Source organism: Macrobrachium nipponense, chromosome 5 (genome assembly GCF_015104395.2).
Source record: "Macrobrachium nipponense isolate FS-2020 chromosome 5, ASM1510439v2, whole genome shotgun sequence".
Classification (NCBI taxonomy): Eukaryota; Metazoa; Arthropoda; class Malacostraca; order Decapoda; family Palaemonidae; genus Macrobrachium; species Macrobrachium nipponense.
In genome coordinates, this window is record NC_061107.1 from 103,052,649 (window position 1) to 103,072,689 (window position 20,041).

A 20,041-nucleotide genomic window follows, 5' to 3' on the forward strand; every position below is an offset into this window, starting at 1 on the left:
GTTACGACGCTTGTCAATAGACGTTATTTCCAGGGTTACGACGCCTACAACGCTCATCTGGGAGATGAAATATGACACCAAAAATGCAAAATAATCAATATTTGAAGGTTTTTTTGATAAAAAATGTCATAAGAATGCAGTTTACATAGTTTTCAATGCACCCAAAGCATTAAAAGTAAGGTTTTCTTAAGATTTTTTACGATGTTCCAGCTTACGACGATTTTCGGCTTGTAACCCGGGGACCGCCTGTATATATATCTTGAATTTGTAATTTTTCCCGATGAGAATATGCACTTTCACTAATTAAATACTTGCTCCTTAGGAGTGGCACAATTCCAAAACAATTGAAACCTGAGTGGTTAATACTCTCTGCCATATCCAAAACAGTTTATGTCAAAGGTTAGAGACTGAGAGGACAATCCGTCAACAATCCTTCATGCAAGCTTCCCAGTCAGTATAGTGAGCAGGGAAAAGGTGAATACAGTACCTTTCAATGTAATATGGCATCTGATGCAGTTAGGACTGTTTACAGTCAGAAAGGCATGAAGAGACTCAATATCCAGTGTATCTCTTCTCACTTCAGCCCAACCATAGCCCTTAGGCAGATGCAAAATTATCTTTTCAGTGCCTAAGCTAAAAAAAATTCAAGAACCACTTTTGGACCGAAGAACAAGAGCTAGAGGCCTATAGGTATCCTTTTGCAGATAAAAGGAGAGCAGCCAGGCTCTTTCCTCAAACTTTGGAATATTGGAATTCTTTACACATCGTTGTTTAGAAGCTCCTGTGTCCCTTTTGGTCCAACTCATCTTATCAAAGCAGCAGAAGCTCAGGAGGCTCCTGCCTTATTCAGGACAAGTTACAGAGATGGGCTTGTGATAAAACTTGTAAATACATAAAAACAAAAATGAGTTCTTTTTCCCTAAAAATCCTCTATATCGCACTCCTCAGGGCTACACCTCTGTCATCACTTCAAACTTCAAGAAGCATGGGTCACGTAAGTGTGTGAGATCTGAGGGGATATATGCCCATGCACTAACCTACCTGTGCCAGCAGATCTTCCTGTTCTACAGATGAACTAAGATGTTCAAGTAATGGGTTCATACTGAAAAAATTACTTTTGGTTTCAACAAATTACAATAAGTTGAAATTAATTTTTTTTTTAAATACTTACGACAAGGTACAAACTACTTACACTCCATCTGATTGCCTGAATTTCTTGCTTCAGTCATCTTCATTTGAAGAAGTTGTAACTGAGGAAGATTGTTATTCATTTTTGCTGCATTTTTTTGGGATGTAATCACAAGAGGGAAGATCAATACCCTGATGCAAACCGTAGCTAGAAAACATATAGAAATGCCAAATTTAATGTAAAAAAAATCACAAAACCAGAGCTCTATAGAGTAGAAAAACTTATTTGATAAGTAAACATTTTATGCTATGCTTTCAATGGATCAAAAATTCCATTAACAAAAATTATAATGACGGTTTATTTAATACACTCACCAATGGCTATGGCTCCCCACCATGGAAGGTCACATGAAACATGAAGGTAATCTAGACAATTCTGTATCATGCCAACAGGGCTCCAACCTCCCAATCCAAGACTCTGAATAGTGGGTTCCCCTAAAGCATTAAGTGGCTGAGAAAGTGCTTCAGGTGGTGCTGGTGGTGGGGGAATGTAGGTTATACTTTCTGTAAAACAAATCACCATGGTATGATTTTAGTCACTGCAATAAAAATTAGAAAAATAATGCAGGTAAATGCTCACCTAAACTCTTTTACATTGTAATTATAATGATTTTGTTACCATGGGTATAATTTGAAACTATGGGCATAATTATTGTACAGGGGTTAGATCTGGGAGGGTTACAACAAATACAGTGTAAGATAATTGCTGGAATTGAAAATACCACACAAAATAAAAGTACAGTAGTACCATGAAAAAATAAGAAAATTTTCATGATAAAATTAATTATTTACCTACTGTTAAAGTTTTCTTGTATCTTTGTGCCATTAGGTGTGATCAGCAACTAAAAAAAAAATGTTTGGCTAAACTGCTAGGACTGTCTCTTTAATCATCTATTTCCCAACATGCGGCTTTGAAATGTTTACGTTCATCAGAATTCTTCTTGACCACCCACTAAGATGTTGGGAGGCTGGATTGGTTTCCATTTTAACAGTAGGTAAGTATCCAAATTATTTTATCATGAAAATTTTCGTTATTTAGAATAAATCTTACCTACTGTTAAAGTTAGCAGACTACCACATTCAATGAGGAAGGTGGATTAATGCAGCCAAAGAAACAATGTTCAGCCAAGCAAACTAAAAGCTTTTCAATGGGAGAAAAAAAAAAAAAAAAAAAAAATTCTCAACATTTCTGCCTCTTGTGTGATCCTTACTGGCAAGTACTGTTGCCAGACATTGGAACCACAACAAGGTGTACAGTGCTCAGAGTGACTTATCGCAGGATCCTTACAGGGAAACAAGGACTAACTTGTAAAGTACTAGTGACTTCTGTGCCCGAGTCGAAAGCCCATAACTGACGGTCCAAAACTAGAGACAACTACCACCTCCATATATGAATGTGCACTCCTATACACCAACATGTACCTTCAGGTTCCCAAAATTCAATATAGGGATTTGTTATAAGAGGACACAGTAATTTTTTTGTTTACATCTGAGGGTGGGATTTTTTGGTAGCACCTACACCAGCTGCTCATGGCCACAAGACTGATTGAACACATGCGCTTCTCTTTCAACTAATGACACTGACTATAAACTCCTTATACTTTTAATAATAAAAAAAGTGTTTGGCATGCCAACAAGTACAGAATTCAGTAATACATAATGCATAGATGAAATGATGGCTTTACTCTCTACATGAACACCTGTGACAATTTATGTCTAGGGGTGGTTTTGTTTATCATCAACAACAACAACAAGAGCAACTTAAAAATTAGCATTTCACATACCTATTGTGGTTTCTGAGGACAAAGTAGACTCAACAGAGGTATTTGTGATACTGGGTAAAGGAGGTTCAACAGAGGTGTCTATGATACTGGGAAACTCCAAGGCAGATTTATCTTCAAGGATACCACTCTCTGTTTCAAATGGAAAATGTTCAATTATAATTACAGTTTGTATATAAAGAAAAGGTAACTGGTGGATAGTTATTCAAGTTACAGATAAAATTTACTGTACTTGCAAATGAGAAAAACTGGTAAATGTTTTCTCCACATGGCACTTATTGAAATAATTTCCATTTTCTATTTGACAGTACATAATTTTTCACATTAGGATAAAAGGCCCAATGGGGACGCACAGCACGGCCCAGTGGAGAAGATTTTTTCTTTTTAATAACAACTTTGAACTAAGAATCCTAAGAATATATTCTATGTCGGAAAATAAAGCACCCAGAACATTTTCTAGTTACACTAAAAATCTGAAAATTATATACAATAGCCATAACTTTTGTTGACAAACTTAATTGTACCACTATGCCCTTTTTCATTTTTCTTAGCTATAATTAAGGATGTTACTTTTTATATTCATTGAGTTGAAACCTTGTGTGGTAATTTCTGTATATTTTCTTTCATTTCAGGGTGATGTTAGCTATTTAGAAATTGTGTCCAGAGGTATTAAAAGAAATGAGTGATTAGGCTGGCAGAAGTTGAGAGGAAAAAGTGCATTTCCTTAGGACCAGCAAAATTGGGGTGGCCTAGTGGAGAGACAAGTTTTCAAAGACAAAGTAGAAAGGGCTAATAAAAACAGAAATGGATTAACATTCTTCGAGAGATTAAAGAGAGAGAGAGAGATAGAGAGAGAGAGAGAAGAAGAGAGAGAGAGAGAGAGAGAGAGAGCGAGAGAGAGAGAGAGAGGGAGAGAGAGGAGAGAGTTGTAATTGCTGTATTGGAAGCATAGTTAATGACTGAATTGGTTGTCGATAGGTTCTGGGCTGTTTTGCTGTTGGAGGTCTGTGTTTTGAGTGAGAGTTTTCGGTCAGTCTTAAGCAAGTCTTTGGTGAGAACTGGTGATGTTAGTAGTGTCGGACAGTTATTTGAAGGATTGGAAATTAGCTGTTTTTTGTGTGTTGTATTGTTGTTGTTAAGTTAGTGTTTTTTTTGCTTGGTGTTGTTAGTGGGTGTGTATGTTGCCTTTTGTGCTATTTTTTTTTGTTGGTAATTGTTTGTGCTTTGGTCTTTTGTTGTGTTGTTGAGTTTTGTTGTTATGTGTGAAGTTGTGGTTGTGTTCCTTGGTTGTTTGCTGTTTTGTTGGGTTGTGGTTGTGTTTCTTGTTTGTTGTTGAGTTGTGGGTTGTGGTCTTTGGATGTTGTTGTTGGTTTGTGGTTGTGTTCCTGTTTTGTTGTTGTGTTCCTGTTTTGTTGTTGTGTTGTTTTGGTTGTGGGTTGTGGTTGTGGGTTGAGGTTGGTATCTCTGCGACCTCGACAGCAGACAGCACAGGACAGCCGGGAGTATCTGGAGTGTTGGTAAGTACGTGTGTTTTGTGTTGTTTTTGTTTTTGTTTTGTTTTTGTTGCTATAGGTCAATTGTCCTGCGTATATTTGTTGTGTATAGAAGAAAGTGTGACTGAGGGTGGGTTTGGCAGCTGGATCGATTAGGTTGATGTGGGGGGATTCTGCAGCTTGTTTTTTCCTAGCTTGTGATTCCGCCACAACATCCCAAACATCTCTTGAGAATGGGCCACAGAAGGGCCTGAAAGTACTCGAGTGTGGAGTAAAACTAAATGTAAATACTTAGAAGTAAATAGGTTACAAAGTGATTTTGTGGGTTTCTTTTTCAATCTTCAGAAGAAAACTGAAAGAAGTTTTTGTTTGGTTAATAATAATAATAATAATAATAATAATAATAATAATAATAATAATAATAATAATAATAATAATAATAATAATAATAAAAATAATAAAAAATTATGCTGGAAGCAGATCTTCCTTCAAACATGTTTTATTGAATATAAGGCAGAATTTACAGAATTGATCTTATACAGAATTTTCTCAATTCTTCTAATGACTTGCTTTTCTGGCATACTGGTATTTTCTAAGCAGCTGTCTGATGTTCTTAATGCTTATGGTCATCAACGGAATTTTGGGCTGGTCTTATCAGAGACAGAGGGTCAGGGACAGACTAAGAGTCGTAGGTCAGGAATAGGCCGTAGTCGTCAGGGGCCAATCCATATTTCGTATGTTTCTTTCAGGTTTCTTAAGGATGTCAACATGTTTTGGCCACCTTGTTTGGCCATCATCAGGACGGAATCGCTGAGTGCAATGAGCTACTTTGGTGGGATACATGCTTTTTACTGCAATTAATTCACAGATATATACAGTGGTCCCCCCTAATTCCGGGGATGTGTACCAGACGCCCCCGTGAATAGTTAGAACCCGCGAATGTTTGGAACCCCTATAAAAATGCAAAAAACAGCCTATTTTGTTAGTTAAAACTCAAGAAAAACCCACTAAAAATTGTCATACATGGTTTTTCTAATAGTTTTATCACAAAAAGTGCATTTTATGATGAAATTGATAAAAAAACAGGAATTTGTGGATATTTCTCATAGAAAAATACCGCGAATGGGCAAATTTTCTGCGAATAATGCGGGGGAAACGTTCCCGAGAGAAATCCGCGAATGTGTGAGTCCGCGAATCCGAAGAACGCGAATACGGGGGGTCCACTGTGTCAACCAAGCACCCAATATATGATGTCTGCAAATCCTACAAACACCGTACATCGCACATTGAGAGGGAGAAGCTCAGTATGAATGTCACACAGGAGACCTTCCTCCTCCACACTGAGGTCAGAAGAGCAGCAGACAACTCCCTACCACAACCATTACATCAAAGGGATCCCAGGGGTGATAAAATGTTAACTCTCATCCTGAAGACCTCCCTCGAAATCGTGCTGCCCTCCGAGAAGACCTCTACCATCGCCTATGAGAATGAGGCTCGCCCACAGATTGGACAGCCAATCAGAAGCTGTCCCCCTGATGACATCACTCATGATGCCACAAGCAGTGTCCAATGCATGAATCCCACCGAAGTAGCTCATTACACACAGCGATCCCATCCTGATGATGGCCAGACGAGGTGGCCAAAACATGTAGACTTCTTCAAGAAACCTGAAAGAAACATAAAAAATACGGATTGACCCCTGACGACTACGGCCTGTTACTGACCTACGAGAGACACCTGACTACCTGTTGCCAACTCTTAGCCTGTCCCTGACCCACTGTCTCTGATAACACCATCCCGAAATTCCATTGATGACCAAACATCGGTCATCAACAATGATGAATATCGGACAGCTGCTCAGAAATACCAGTGTGCCAGAAAAGCAAGTTATTAGAAGAATTGAGAGAATTCTGTAAACTCTGCCATTATATTCAATAATAATAATAAAAATAATAATAATAATAATTATCCGAGGCATCTATGATGCGACTCCATGATAGATTATCCTCAAGAGTACCACTATCTGTTTCAAATGAAAGATTTTCAATTATGACTAGTTTCTTTATATAAAAAAACAGACATTCAGTTAAACTAAACATGCCCTACAAACTTTTATCTTCACCAAAATTCAGTACTTAAACTGTATATACCTCCACTGTTGATGAAAGGCGAGGCTTCAGTTTCATTGTCACTGGGAAGGGGTTCAGCTGCACTAACAACAAACGTCTGTAAAAAAGGTAAATTAGTCATTTACATTTTTTAAGCAGATACACAAAAATTCACAATCTTAACTTTAAATATTAAGGTCATAAAAAATTTCTAATACACATCATTGCCATACAAAAAGCTTTTAATGGAAAATGGGCAGCAGTATTTATGTTGAATTGTTTGGAAAATGGGCAGCAGTATTTATGTTGAACTGCTTGGAAGTTGATTACTGTACTCTTCATGCCTATTTAAGTACAGTATGATTTTATATATAAAATCAATACAGTCCCGTATGTACAAAATAGGTGCACAACAAAATTCGATTTTAAGAGTGGCAAACAGGAGAATTCTGAACATAATTTCAATTTGCAATCACATTTGTTTGTGTCTCCAAATATTTTTAGGTTGAATGTTCTTAAGTCAGGTGTCTGTAAATGTATTCTAGGGACATCTAAATATTAATGAATGATAACTGAAAGCATCTAATTCTAGCAGGACGTTATTCTGAGAGGTTGTCAGTTACCACAGTCTACCACTAACTGTTATATGAAATGACAATTTGTCGAAAATTGCATTTTTCCTAACTATACAAACCTGAGGTCCTTTAACAATAGGGGAAGGTAACTAGCGGCAGCTGGGACGGTCGTAAGCTTCGAACAAGGGGAGAACGGTAGTTAACTGCTTGTCCGATCGTGCGCGCGCCCGCGCGCCCGAGAGGTGAAGAATCACTTTTGCTTTAGGCCCATGCAAAAAGTTGCAGAGTGAGGGGTGGCATGAGGTGGGACTATATGTAAAGGACCTCAGGTTTGTATAGTTAGGAAAAATGCAATTTTCGACAAATTGTCATTTGTTCCGATACGTAATACAAACCCTCGGCCTCCTTTAACAATAGGAAGACTCACTTCTTGGTGGGAGGAATCTGAGTCTTTTTGGTGAACAGACTGGTGTTCGTCCAACCCTGGAGTGCCTCCCTGGTCGTAAGAGCAAGGGAGGGATCCAAACCTCTGTCCGATTGATCGGGGTGTGCACCGCAGGATCAATGGTCAGACCTCTGGGCCAAGTACTAAGAGAGAGGCAAGCGTATCTCTTCGTACCAGCAAGCAAGAACTTGTTCCTGTTTGCAAGAGACAATCATAAAATGATGGGTTTGTCTCAATTTGGCATCCACTTCCTCCCCTTGTTGGAGAAGTGGTGGATATATTTACTCCTATCCCTACTGAAAGGGATAGGATGGTGCTCTATTGAGTAGCTCACCTGCATCTCGTCCTTACCCAGCAGGGTGACGACCGTGTCCCTCTACCCAAAGGTAGAGGGAAGAAAAAGATGGGAAGAGGAGCCAGTCACACTCTCATTCCTCATCCATTCTTACGGTCACACCAGGACTCGATGCTGTTCAGCCTGCGAGGGTCTGGGTTAACTACACAACGTGTTGAGCAACCACCACGGTTCCCAAGGAAAAGATCCAAGGAACTGTGGGCAATATCCTGAAGGTAGAAGGAGGTGCATGCGGTCCGGTTGGACCAGGCGCCTGCCTTCATTACCTGCGCCACGGAGAAGTTCTTGCGGAACGCGAGAGAATGATGAAGAGGCGTCCACACTCATCCTGGGTGTCGAGTTTCTTCAGACAGCTCCGTCGCACCTTCACAGGACAAAGCAGCATAGCCTTCGTATCGGAGGCGGTGAAGTCCATTAGGGAGGGTATTGTGAAGGACTCGAACCAATCGTCAGTTACCGAAGGGTTCTGAGTCTTCGCTACGAAGATCGGTACGAAATCGAGCGTCACAAATCCCCATCCCTTTGTGCTTGACTTCTCAAGAGAAGTCATGCAGTTACCTAAGACGAAAAGAAGGGAATAGTCGTATGACCTATCCCTCTTCTCGACTTTGGTTATGTACAGTACTCATACTGACAAGCTATTAAGATGAAGTAATGATTGCTCTGGAACAACCGAACTAAGTCCACAGCATAGTTCGTAACTGACTCGGGCGCTCTGACAGCTGCCGACTGACTGGTTCGGAATCAGTAGAGGCAAGTTGTCCAAGCATCCGGGTAAGTCACGTGACCTTCGCCCTTTAAAGAGTTATGCTGAGAGACCAACAAATAAAATATTTGTTAGTCACCGATGCCGGACGGCGCGGCGATGATTCTCTTAATGCATAAGCTCAAAAGGCGAAAGTCAATTGCCTTCAAAAGACCGAGGTCCCTGATGGCAAGAAAATCTCATAGACGTTGAATCTCAGCTTAAGGAGAAAAAACAACACTATGTGACGTTGAAGACGAAGGTAGGCAATGAATGCAACCTACGTCTTCCAGCTGAATCGAGAGAAGGAATCTCAAGATTTCTAAACCTGTGCTTACAAATGACTGAAAACGCTAACCGCCATTTCATTGCTGTCCGTTGTGCAATGAAAGCGGGGCGTTCTTCAGTAATGAAACACAGGGGAGAGCCGCTTGAAGAACTGCTTCTCATGGGCTGAACGTTTGGAAGTAGAGCTGGCAGGTGTGGGAGTAGGCGATGTCTTTCAATACATCTGCTAATCCGGGGTGAACAATGAACAATTGTACACCTCCGAATACAAGATATTTTGAGGACAAACTCAGATTCCGCAAAAATCATTCGCATTATCGGGATACGATGCAGCAAGAGACTATTACAGAATTCTGTTACCGTGCGGTAAACAGAAAGATGAGAGTCGAATAGATATCTGTTTAAAATTCTCGCAATACCGAAGACGATGAATACTAGCGTTTCACAGCAGTAGATGGTCATTCATGTATGCGAGAATCCCCGTTAATCAGAGACTTAAGTCCGTGATTGTTGGGCAGAGATACGGTTGTTATTCAATCAAAGCAGGTGAGAAAGACATAAACAACCGTCTATCTCAAAGCGGCAGCTGATACTGAAATGCCTCGGGCAATTCAATACGCAGTAGCTGTCGCTGACTCGTCATCCTGAGTTGCCAAGTAATCCTTTCCACAAAGGAATGCGTTCGGCTAGAACCACCGAGCATAAAAAGATATGCTCGAGCAATTATATTAAGCGAAACGAATTTCGGTAAATATAAAAGCTTAAATGGTGTTGTTGTGACAACACCATAAGTATATAAAATTGAAACTGGAAACTCCTGGGAGGTTGCAGGCAACCCGGGTTGCAGTTCAATTAGAATACTTTTCGTCTAAGTCGCAATCCGTAGAATAACCAGGATATGCGCCTAGCCCTCGGACCATTCAACTGCTTAGCAGAATCAAGTCGCGAGGTTAATATACGTAGTATATTTGTAGGATTCTGAACAACGATCTCCATCCTAAATTCTTTCCTTCAAGAAAACAAAATAAGGATTGGAGATCGACCACCTTCGTTCTCTATTAAAGGAGAGTGAAGGAGAAGTCTTCCTCGAAGGAAAGCTTCAATGGTGAACAGAATACTAAGACGATAGTTCCAGCCAAACTGGATATTCCCGTCCGTTCTTCTCTATTCCAGGTTGGTCGCCTACTGTGAGATAGTCTTCTTTCAGCAGCAGTCTTCTTCCTAATGCTAGAAATTCCAGGAATTCGAGCATAGGCGAGGTTCCCGATTATCGTGTAACATATCGGGGATTCTCGTCTCGCTCACTTTGGACCGTGGTCTCGCATATGTGTTTGGAGATCGTAAGAACTCTAACACTGAATGCGCTAGAAATTCCGTAGAATTCTAAGCAGTCTGCGAAACCCCCCACCGAATTCGTCAAACGATATCGGCTGGTGGTCCTCTCGATTCCCGTAGAAATCGAGAATGGGGCAGGATCCCTCCTCAACTACCGGGGCTTATGTCAGGTAGGACCCGAAGGTCCCCCCTGGTAGCGCAGTCCCCAACGTGGGATCCTACAGAGAAATCTCTGTAGGATCCTTCCCCTTTCCCTCGTAGCCGTAAGGAGAGAGGGAATGGGGGAGGAATTGGATACTCGCTCGCCTTCCCAGTGGAACTAGCAGTTGGAGAAGAGTAGGAGCAGCCATCGCCTTGCGGCGATGGCCTCTCAGAGTCTGGGAAAACGTATCGTCAGGAGAAAACGTTTTCCCGAGGAGGGTTACGAACTCTCACTGTAGGTAAGGGTCTGCCGCCACTGTGAACGTCGTCTGGGTGGGGCTGATCGACACCTGACAGGAGAGAGCCGATACCGTCCTCCGACTCATTCCAGTCCTCGTCGAGGTCGAAACCTCTCAGGAGGACCGAAGGAGTATTTAAATACGGTGTCCGAAGACATGTAGAAACGCCGCTGTCGCAGTAGAAGGAGGTGGAAGTAGCTTGATCGACCGGCCAGAAACTGAGAGAGCCTTCTTGTCCGGAGACGAGAGACTCTGGTTCAAGACAGAATCGGCAAGCTCCAATCGCGGCATACCCACCGTCGGTTTGGGTTCCCTCTCGGGCCCCAAAACGACTCGAGCAGAGACATGGGCTCTGCTGGTGGGAGCGGCGATCCTTCCCCCCGGTCGTTGTGCTGACGAATCAGTGCAATAACCTGGGTAAAGTTACTCTGAATCTCGGAAGTTACAGCGTCTTGAGGAGTAGGACCGTCCAGTCCCTCCAACAAGAGGAGCTCCCAGGACCCTCCTCCTTCAGAAGAAGGACCAGCAACAGATCCCTGACGGTTGCCTCCAATCACTTGCGCGTACGTCCTGGTTGGTCCTAAGACAACCTGGCACGTGCGGCGTCGTGACGGGGATCGTGAGCGGCGCATCTCTCACGATCACTCCTATATACCTCGCTCTTCTTGGCGTATGCCGAGGAAGTTGAAGGTATCGGAGAGACAGAACTGACGCTACCCCCTCTCCCCCTGACGGTCGCCTCCAATCACTTGCGCGTACGTCCTGGTTGGTCCTAAGACCATACGTGGCACGTGCGGCGCCGTGACGGGATCGTGAGCGGCGCACCTCTCACGATCACTCCTAGCTACCTCGCTCTTCCCGGTGTACCCCGAGGAAGTTGAAGGTAGTGGAGAGACAGACCTGACGCTCCCCCCCCGCTCGCTGGCAGGACCAGCGTACGTGGGGGGCTGCAGCCGATCACCAACCCGCGGTGGGGATCGATCTGCAGGCCTGGCCGTGCCGCTCACCTGTGGCGAGCGGCTCGACTGAGCACGTCGACCCCGGTCCCGTGCGTCAGACGAGCTGCTGCTGGTCACCGTATCCGCCCGGTCCCTGTGGGAGCGGCGGTCAGGTGACCTGCAGAGCTCGCTTTCGCCGTGAGACCGGTGAGCGTCCTCGCGGCACGTCAAACCGCTGGTACCAGCCGAGGCTGGTACCGTCGGTCGAGGGGACCTGGGGGACCTCTTCCCAGCCTCAACCCGTGGCCGGTCAGAGACCGTCACGTCCACCCGAGGTACCGGCTGGTCGCTGCGAGAGCGGCCGCTGGCCTGGCGAGAGTCACCTGAGCGGTTCTCGCCAGCCTTCTGCTCCGTGCCGTGGTCTTGGCGCCGAGCGAACTCTGGCGCCGAAACTTTGGCTGCACGGTCTCCCGAGGGAGAGCGTACACTCGGGATCTCCCGCGAACGAGAGACCGAGCCGGAACCTGGCGTAGCGGCATCGCCGCTAGCACCAGGCGAGGAAGTACCAGAGCTAACCGATACTCCTCTGGTCCCCGTCTATCTCTTCCTTACGGAAGGGGAGACGGGCCCTGCTCCCGAAGGAGCAGGAGGACCAGCAGAAGGACCCCCCCGTCCCACCGAGGTGGGACGGGCCCTTAGAAGTTCCCGAAGGAGACTTCTTAGGGGGGGGAGGCAGCCTTCTTCTTCTTCGGCTTATGGGCCTTAGAAGTCGAAGGGGAAGAGGCAGCAACAGACGAAGACGAAGATGACACCTTCCTCTTCTTTGTCAGCTCACGCAGGACAGTCGTCAGGTCCTCCATCCAGGCCGGAGTCGGGCCTATTGCCGAAGCAACACGGCCCGACTGCACCTGTCCGGAAGGACCTGGGACTGGGGAAGACACACCATGGGCAGGACCAGCATGGACAGGCGCAGGAACCAGGAGCGACAGGAACAGCAACCAGCTCAGGAGCGGCAGGAACAGCGGCAGCGGTAAACACAGAAGGGACAGCCAAGCCAGTAGCGGGAACCACATCAGCGACAGGTACGGCAGGCCCAGCCATCGCCTCGTAGAATCATCGGCAGCCAGCGTGGTACTGGCGGCCGGTCCAGGGGCAAGTGCTGGAACAGCGGAAGTCTGGGGCAGGCAACACGAAGAAAACACAGGCGGCGGCGGCATACCCCTCCTCGGTACGGCGGCGACCGGCCCTAGAAGCGGCAGACGGCGTCACCGACACAGCATGGGGAGTGTAGCATAATCGGCCGTGAAGGTTGTAGTGGAGACCACTCCAAGGTCACCGCCCCAGACCTCGCTAGACTCTGCAGCAGATCGTGGATGCTAGGCACGCCCTGCAGCCGCAGTGGTCCATACCTGTCCAAGGTCGTCTCCCACGGATGTAGCACCTGCGGTAGCACAGACAGATTAGTAAGAGGGGTTCCCTCACGCACGGGGGGGGAGACATGCCCCACCCCGAACGGAAGGAAGACCCCAAAAACAAAATACGAGGAAGCTGAGCGGGGGGGCAGGAAAGAAGAAGAATCGGATACCAAGGGAGTCGCGGGAGAGCTTTCCGACGACTTCCTGGCAGACCTTCGCTTCCCCTACCCCCGCACAGCAGTGAAAAGTAATATGAAAATGAAACAGAATACTGCACTTGCGATTCACTTCATAGAACTTAAAGAGGGAAAAATCAATTCCCGGTAAGAGCGGAAACTTGATCCATAATAATATGATGCTATCATAAATATATATGAAAATGAACAATACTGCACTTGCTATTTTCACTTTCACAGCAATAAATCGTAAGGATTAATTCCCGGGTAAGAGCGGAAATTGATCCAAAATTAAATTTGATGCAATTAATAAATGAAAATGAAAAGAAAACTGCATTGCGAATCCACTTTCATTGCATTCTATTCATACAAAATAAGAGGCTCTTGCCGAGCGCAATCAAGCTCTCGGCAACGAACGCACAGGGCAAAAATATAATGAAAAAGAGTACTTACATCTTTCAATTACACACTTTCGCCCAAAATACATGACTCGGCGCGAGTTAACGCCCTCGGCACCGAGACATAATTCAAGGGTTCAATTCATGAAAAGAGCGGAAATCGCCGTCTCTACGGCGATAGCTCCATGTTGATTCATAATTAAGTAATGAAAATGAAAACAGTGTACTTACAGTTTCATTTTCAAGTCAAACCATTATAGAAAACACAATATAAACAAAGCATACGACGATGAAGCGGGCAGAGAGCGATGACGAACACGTCCTTCACACCCGCGGCCGAAAGCAAAAGTGATTCTTCACCTCTCGGGCGCGCGGGCGCGCGCACGATCGGACAAGCAGTTAACTACCGTTCTCCCCTTGTTCGAAGCTTACGACCGTCCCAGCTGCCGCTAGTTACCTTCCTATTGTTAAAGGACCGAGGGTTTGTATTATGTATCGGAACAAAAGGAAAACATGCAATACTTTTATGTTACATTTTGTAAGGTTCAAATGTTAATGGTGTACATCATATCTGATAATGAGCATTTCTCTTTAAGTACACTTGAAACATGTTTAGCAGCATCACTAACATCTTACAGTGAGTTTCAATAAACTTGCAATTCCCATGATTTCAATTTAATTATTGATTTTTTAGGTTTTAGGCATAATGCCAAGCACTGGGGCAACTAAGGACATTAAGCGCTGAAACGGAAATTTAGTGAAAAGGTTTGAAAAGGTGTAACAGGAGGAAAGCCTCACAGTTGCACTATGAATCAATTGTTAGGAAAGGGTGGAAAGTAAGATGGAAGAAAGATAATATGAAAGGAGGCACAGTAAAAGGAATGAAAGCAGTTGCAGCTAGGGGCCAAAGGGATGCTACATCAGCTATAGAATAATCATATAAGCTGAAGTAAAACTTACCTACCCAGTAAATCATTTTAGGTAGTACTTTCAAAATAATAGCTACATAAACTACAGTATGATATTTTCAAAGGTCACTGGGGGGAACAACTATAGACAGTACAAAGCCATACTTGCTCCCTATTATTAACACATCACTTGAAATATATTTGATTATTTAGGTTAAAATTCTTCACAATAATGAACCTCTGATTAACTGACTGATTGTGTGTGGTAAAAATTTAAAACCTAGACTTTAAACACAGAATACAAAGGTTGGAATCAGACTTGGTCTTGGCCTCATATGTTGTGGTCTCAAACTCAGTCTTGGCCTTGAAATTTTATTTGATGTTGACTTGAAGTAAATCTTAGCCTCAAAATGCACAGTGGAATTAGCTTATGCCTGGAGAGTTTGGCCTTCACTGCAACAATGGTAAAATAAAGTTATTTTTTTTAAGTACAGGCAGTCCCCGGGTTACGACGGGGGTTCCATTCTTGAGAAGAGTTGTAAGCTGGAACATCGTCAAAAAATCATAAGAAACCACTTTTAATGCTTTGGGTGCATTAAAAACTATGTAAACTGCATTCTTTTTGCATTTTTCATCAAAAAACCTTTAAACCTTCAAGTATTGATTACTTTGCACTTTTGGAGTCATACTTCTTCTGCCAGATCAGCATTGTAAGTGTCGTAACACTGGAAATAATTTCTGATAAATATAATTGAAAAGCGTTGTAACCTCGGAACGTAGTAAGCTGGGGACTGGCTGTAAGTAGTGCCCCAGGTTACGAAATTAACTCGTTCCGAAGCGGCCTTCGTAACCTGATTTTTTCGTATCCAGAACTACGTGTTACATGTAAATTGCCTAATTCGTTCCAAGCCCTACAAAAACACCACAGTAAATTTTATAATAAAGCAAAACTGACCAATAAACAATGAAATACTGTACAACAATTTGGACCATTCAATACCTAACCTAATCGTTACTTTACCTGTAAATAAAGTGTATTAGTGTACAGAGTACAAGAAATACTGTACATACATGTATGTATGTAGTAAAATGTGGAAATGGCAGAAATGGCAGAAAACATTAACATTAAACTTCATGAAACACATTAACAAATGGCAGAAAACATTAACACTTCTTGATTATCTCCATCTTTGTCTCCATAGAAAGCATCCTTTCTTTCCGTGAACTTCAGCAACATTCTTGGGACCCATGGCTAATAACGTAAGTAATAAAGCTCACACACAACACGATAAAATAACTTACAGTACAAGAAAAGTGAAATCACTAACATGAATTTATGTTAACAAACGAAATCTACGTGAATGAACGAATTCCACATGTACAATAACGCTGCCGAAACGAAATGGTCGAGGAACTCCCTTACGTAGATGCATGGTGGGATAGATGCTGACCAATGGGAGAGCAGGATCTTACGGCAGTAACTAGCATCAGGAACCAATGGGAGAGCGGGAGGATGGTGGTGAGTCTACCGAGTTGGCGGCACACAAGTTTCAAAATTGTTCTTGGCGGCCCAGGCGAATCTCGGACTTAACAGTACACCCCTTCGCAACCTGAATTATTTTCGTTCACAGAAGCAAAAAAAATCTTCGTCTTTGCCTTCGTAACTTGGATTTTTCGTATGTAGGGGCTTTCATATGTAGGGGTATGACTGTACTTTATATTTTTCCTAGATATATAAATCAAAGTATTCCTCAGCAGAAGCTGGAGTGGTTGTTGACATGGTAACAAGGCTGTTAACTGGTGATTAAGGGGGTAGTAGTGAATATAAACGGAATAACTACTAAAAATACACATCACTACTCATTAGCATTACACTAGAAAGTGGACCAGACAAAAAATAAAAATATACTATGTACAATAGAAATACATACATACTAAACCTAAGGAAATTAAGCATAACTCATACAGCTGTCCAATACAAATGGGAACTAACTTCAGAATAATTATCTATAGTAGAGTTCAACTACCTTTGCAGCTCAGCCCTGCCCACTGCATGCCAGTGACTGGCTAGCTCTCAAAGGGGGAATGATGTCACATTAGTTAGCAGTCCAAATGATTCACCAGTTAACTCCATTCGGTAATGTTGAATTTCATGCACAAATCATGACACCACAGATTTGAATTCCTGGAGTTGTGACGTAATGCAACTGACATCTCTGATAAAAGATATATGAAGTTATATATCATTAAGAATAGCTCTGATCATTTTGTCTGTGCAGCTTTTTTTTTTACCATGCACAGCTTAAATACATAAGCATCTTGCTTTTTTTTCCCTTTTAAATTGGTGTTGCCCTACATAAGCAATCCGACAAACTTATACATTCAGTTCCGATATCAGGGTATTAACTCATCATAATCCTGCATGTCAAATGTTAATATCATTGAAAGATTAGGCTTGCAAGTCAATTTCTTATAATTTCAGGCAAAGGCAATGATAGGGTATATTCTTACACATCAATTCTTATATTTTGAGGCAACGGCAGGGCATAGACCTAGATGTCAATTTCTTACATTTTGAGGGAATGGCAGGGCATGGACCTACACATTAATTTCTTATATTTTGAGGTAATGATGGCATAGGCCTATGTGTCAAATTCTTATTGCAAATAGGTTTCTACCCATATCTGTTGGAAATAGACACCTTTTAATTAAAATAGTAATAGTTTCAACTCCATAAAATATGTATATGCATAAAGTGGAATTTGCACATACAGTGGACCCCCCCGTATTCGTGTTCTCCAGATTCGCGGACCCACACATTCGCGGATTTCTCTCAGGAATGTTTCCCCGCATTATTCACGGAAAATTTGCATATTCATGGTATTTTTCTATGAGAACTATCCACAATTTTTTTTTTTTATCAATTTCATCATAAAATGCACTTTTTGTGACAAAACTATTAAAAAATCCAAGTATAAAAATTTTTAGTGGGTTTTTCTTGAGTTTTGACTAACAAAATAGGCTGTTTTCAGCATTTTTATAGGGGTTCCAACTATTTGCGGGTTCTAAAAATTCACAGGGGGGTCTGATACGCATCCCCCGCGAATACGGGGGGGCCACTGTATAAACATGGATGCCCATAGTAATGCCACTTCTACCACAGAGAATAAAAGTAAAACTTGTGACCATGCAGCCGATGGTACACACAGATCAATCATAGGACTGTCTCAGCCTTACAGACAACTATAAAACTGCTCTCAATGAACTATACTAAAAATATATTTACAAAAGGGATAACTAATTACATAATCGTGTTGAGTAAATACAAGGCTGCTACAGCATTTCTATGAAAATCAAGACTATGGTAGGAAGGCATCATAAGATACTTAACAAAATAAGAAAAAAATAAATAATAGCTGAAAAAGTTATGTGTGAGATGATCAAAACCAGTCTATGAGTACCCAATGTTTTCGCGTTCTCCAGATTCGCGGATTTCTCTCTGGAACGTTTCCCTGCATTATTCGCGGAAAATTCGCGCATTCGCGGTATTTTTCTATGGTAAATATCCACAAATTCCTGGTTTTTTTATGAATTTCATCATAAAATGCACTTTTTGTGATAAAACTATTAAAAAAACCATGTATGAAAATTTTTAGTGGGTTTTTCTTGAGTTTTAACTAACAAAATAGGCTGTTTTTAGCATTTTTATAGGGGTTTCAAACATTCGCGGGTTCTAACTATTCACGGGGGGGTCTGGTACACATCCCCCGCGAATACGGGGGGACCACTGTATTCATAAATATCTCAACTACTTTTAATTAAAACAATTGGCTACATTTCAATTAACATGAGTAGGCAGATTCTCTACACCAGTATTTCAGGTCTATGTTTATTCTACAATGTAACGTTACCATATGAAAATTTTTCAGACACTACAAGCACCATAACAGTAGCAACAAAAACCAGAATAACCAAAACAAGAACCAAAACTTCTTGCATCTACTCAAGAGATGTAGTTTTGCAAATACATTGTTAAGTTTACAAACATGAGTTTTAAACGTCTGCCTTTATACCCAAAGAAGATACTGACGAAACTTAGAATTATCATCGCAATCGATAATACTCCGATGAGGATGGGAAGTATACCAACAGATACTTGCATATAACATCACCGAGCCCCTACAATATCATAAGCTGTGTAAACCGACACAAAGACATAGGCCATTATAGGTCTATGTAATTTTTTATGATCCCGTCATTTTGCAAGTGGATAATGTCCTCAAGAAAATTCTCAGAAAAATCATATCCAATATTCTGGTTTTGCAGAGCGCAGTCACTCCTTGTCATCCCTCTGAATGTGTAAACGACTGCAATAAAATAAATTTTAAGACTATTAAGATGTAGTCAAATATTTTGAAATCAATACGAAAGACCCATCTCCATAGCTCTGAGAAAGTCTTTGTGTTTAAATTTAGAATGGTAAACACACTTAACAATATCAGGCGGTAATTATCATTGTCCAGTGATTTAAGTGCATTGATTTGAACGCAGACATTCCATGTCACATCTGTATTCAGGTAAAATGATATTGTTATTTTACAATAAAGTTTTGTACATACTTACCTGGCAGATACAGGCGGTCCCCGGGTTACGACGGGGGTTCCGTTCTTAAGACGCGTCGTAACCCGAAAATCGTCGTAAGCCGGAACGACGTTCTTGAAAACATGTCCACAGGGAAAATTTCACTACTAATTTGCAATTTTTCTTAGGGCCGTATCTCTAAAATTATCACTAATTTACTTTTTTCATGTGCAACACTGTGTATTCACAAATTACTGTATATTTTCATTAAAATACAAGAGAGAGAGAGAGAGAGAGAGAGAGAGAGAGAGAGAGAGAGAGAGAGAGAGAGAGAGAAATAACTCCTTACGGTTTCAGTAGATTGAAATGAATGTCTGTAGGCAACTTTTTCCCCCTCCCATAAATACATATATTTCTCCAGAGAAGAGAGAAAGAGAGGACTGTGCAATTATGTTTGTCTGTCTATCAATTCTTTTGCTGAGAGCGAGAGAGATAAAAGGAAGAAATAGAAACACCAAATGTATGACAAGTATCTTGTGGAGAGAGAGAGAGAGAGAGAGTTGTCCTTACAGTATTTAAAAGAGAGAAATCGAATGATTATTGTATTTAAAATACTCAGATATGAATTTTGTACTTATAGTATTATTATTGGAAAATATTAATGATAAACTTATTACATACACGTCCATGAAAATGATCTCATCTCAGTAAGAGAGAGAGAGAGAGAAAGAGAGAGATTACATAAAACCATTAAATTCGTTGACCATTGTATGGCATTGTTAAGCTCGAGTGTCACTCGAGTTGAGGTGGGGAAATTGATACAGAAAAAGACAAAGGGAAGAATTTTCTTTTGAAATTAGTTATCGTATTAT

General features: G+C 42.0%; 1 protein-coding gene across 2 annotated transcripts in view; it reads right to left on the minus strand.

The window, feature by feature from the left end:
* LOC135215557 (mitochondrial inner membrane protein OXA1L-like) overlaps positions 1 to 20,041 on the minus strand; it is an 82,981-nt gene that overhangs the window by 14,250 nt on the left and 48,690 nt on the right. For both annotated transcript variants that reach the window (XM_064250395.1, XM_064250397.1), the window contains exons 3-6: positions 6,613 to 6,688; positions 2,973 to 3,101; positions 1,504 to 1,692; positions 1,193 to 1,336 (exon numbers count right to left, since the gene is read on the minus strand). In XM_064250395.1, the coding sequence (XP_064106465.1) occupies positions 1,193 to 1,336; positions 1,504 to 1,692; positions 2,973 to 3,101; positions 6,613 to 6,688 (538 nt within the window). The remainder of the gene's footprint in view (positions 1 to 1,192; positions 1,337 to 1,503; positions 1,693 to 2,972; positions 3,102 to 6,612; positions 6,689 to 20,041) is intronic.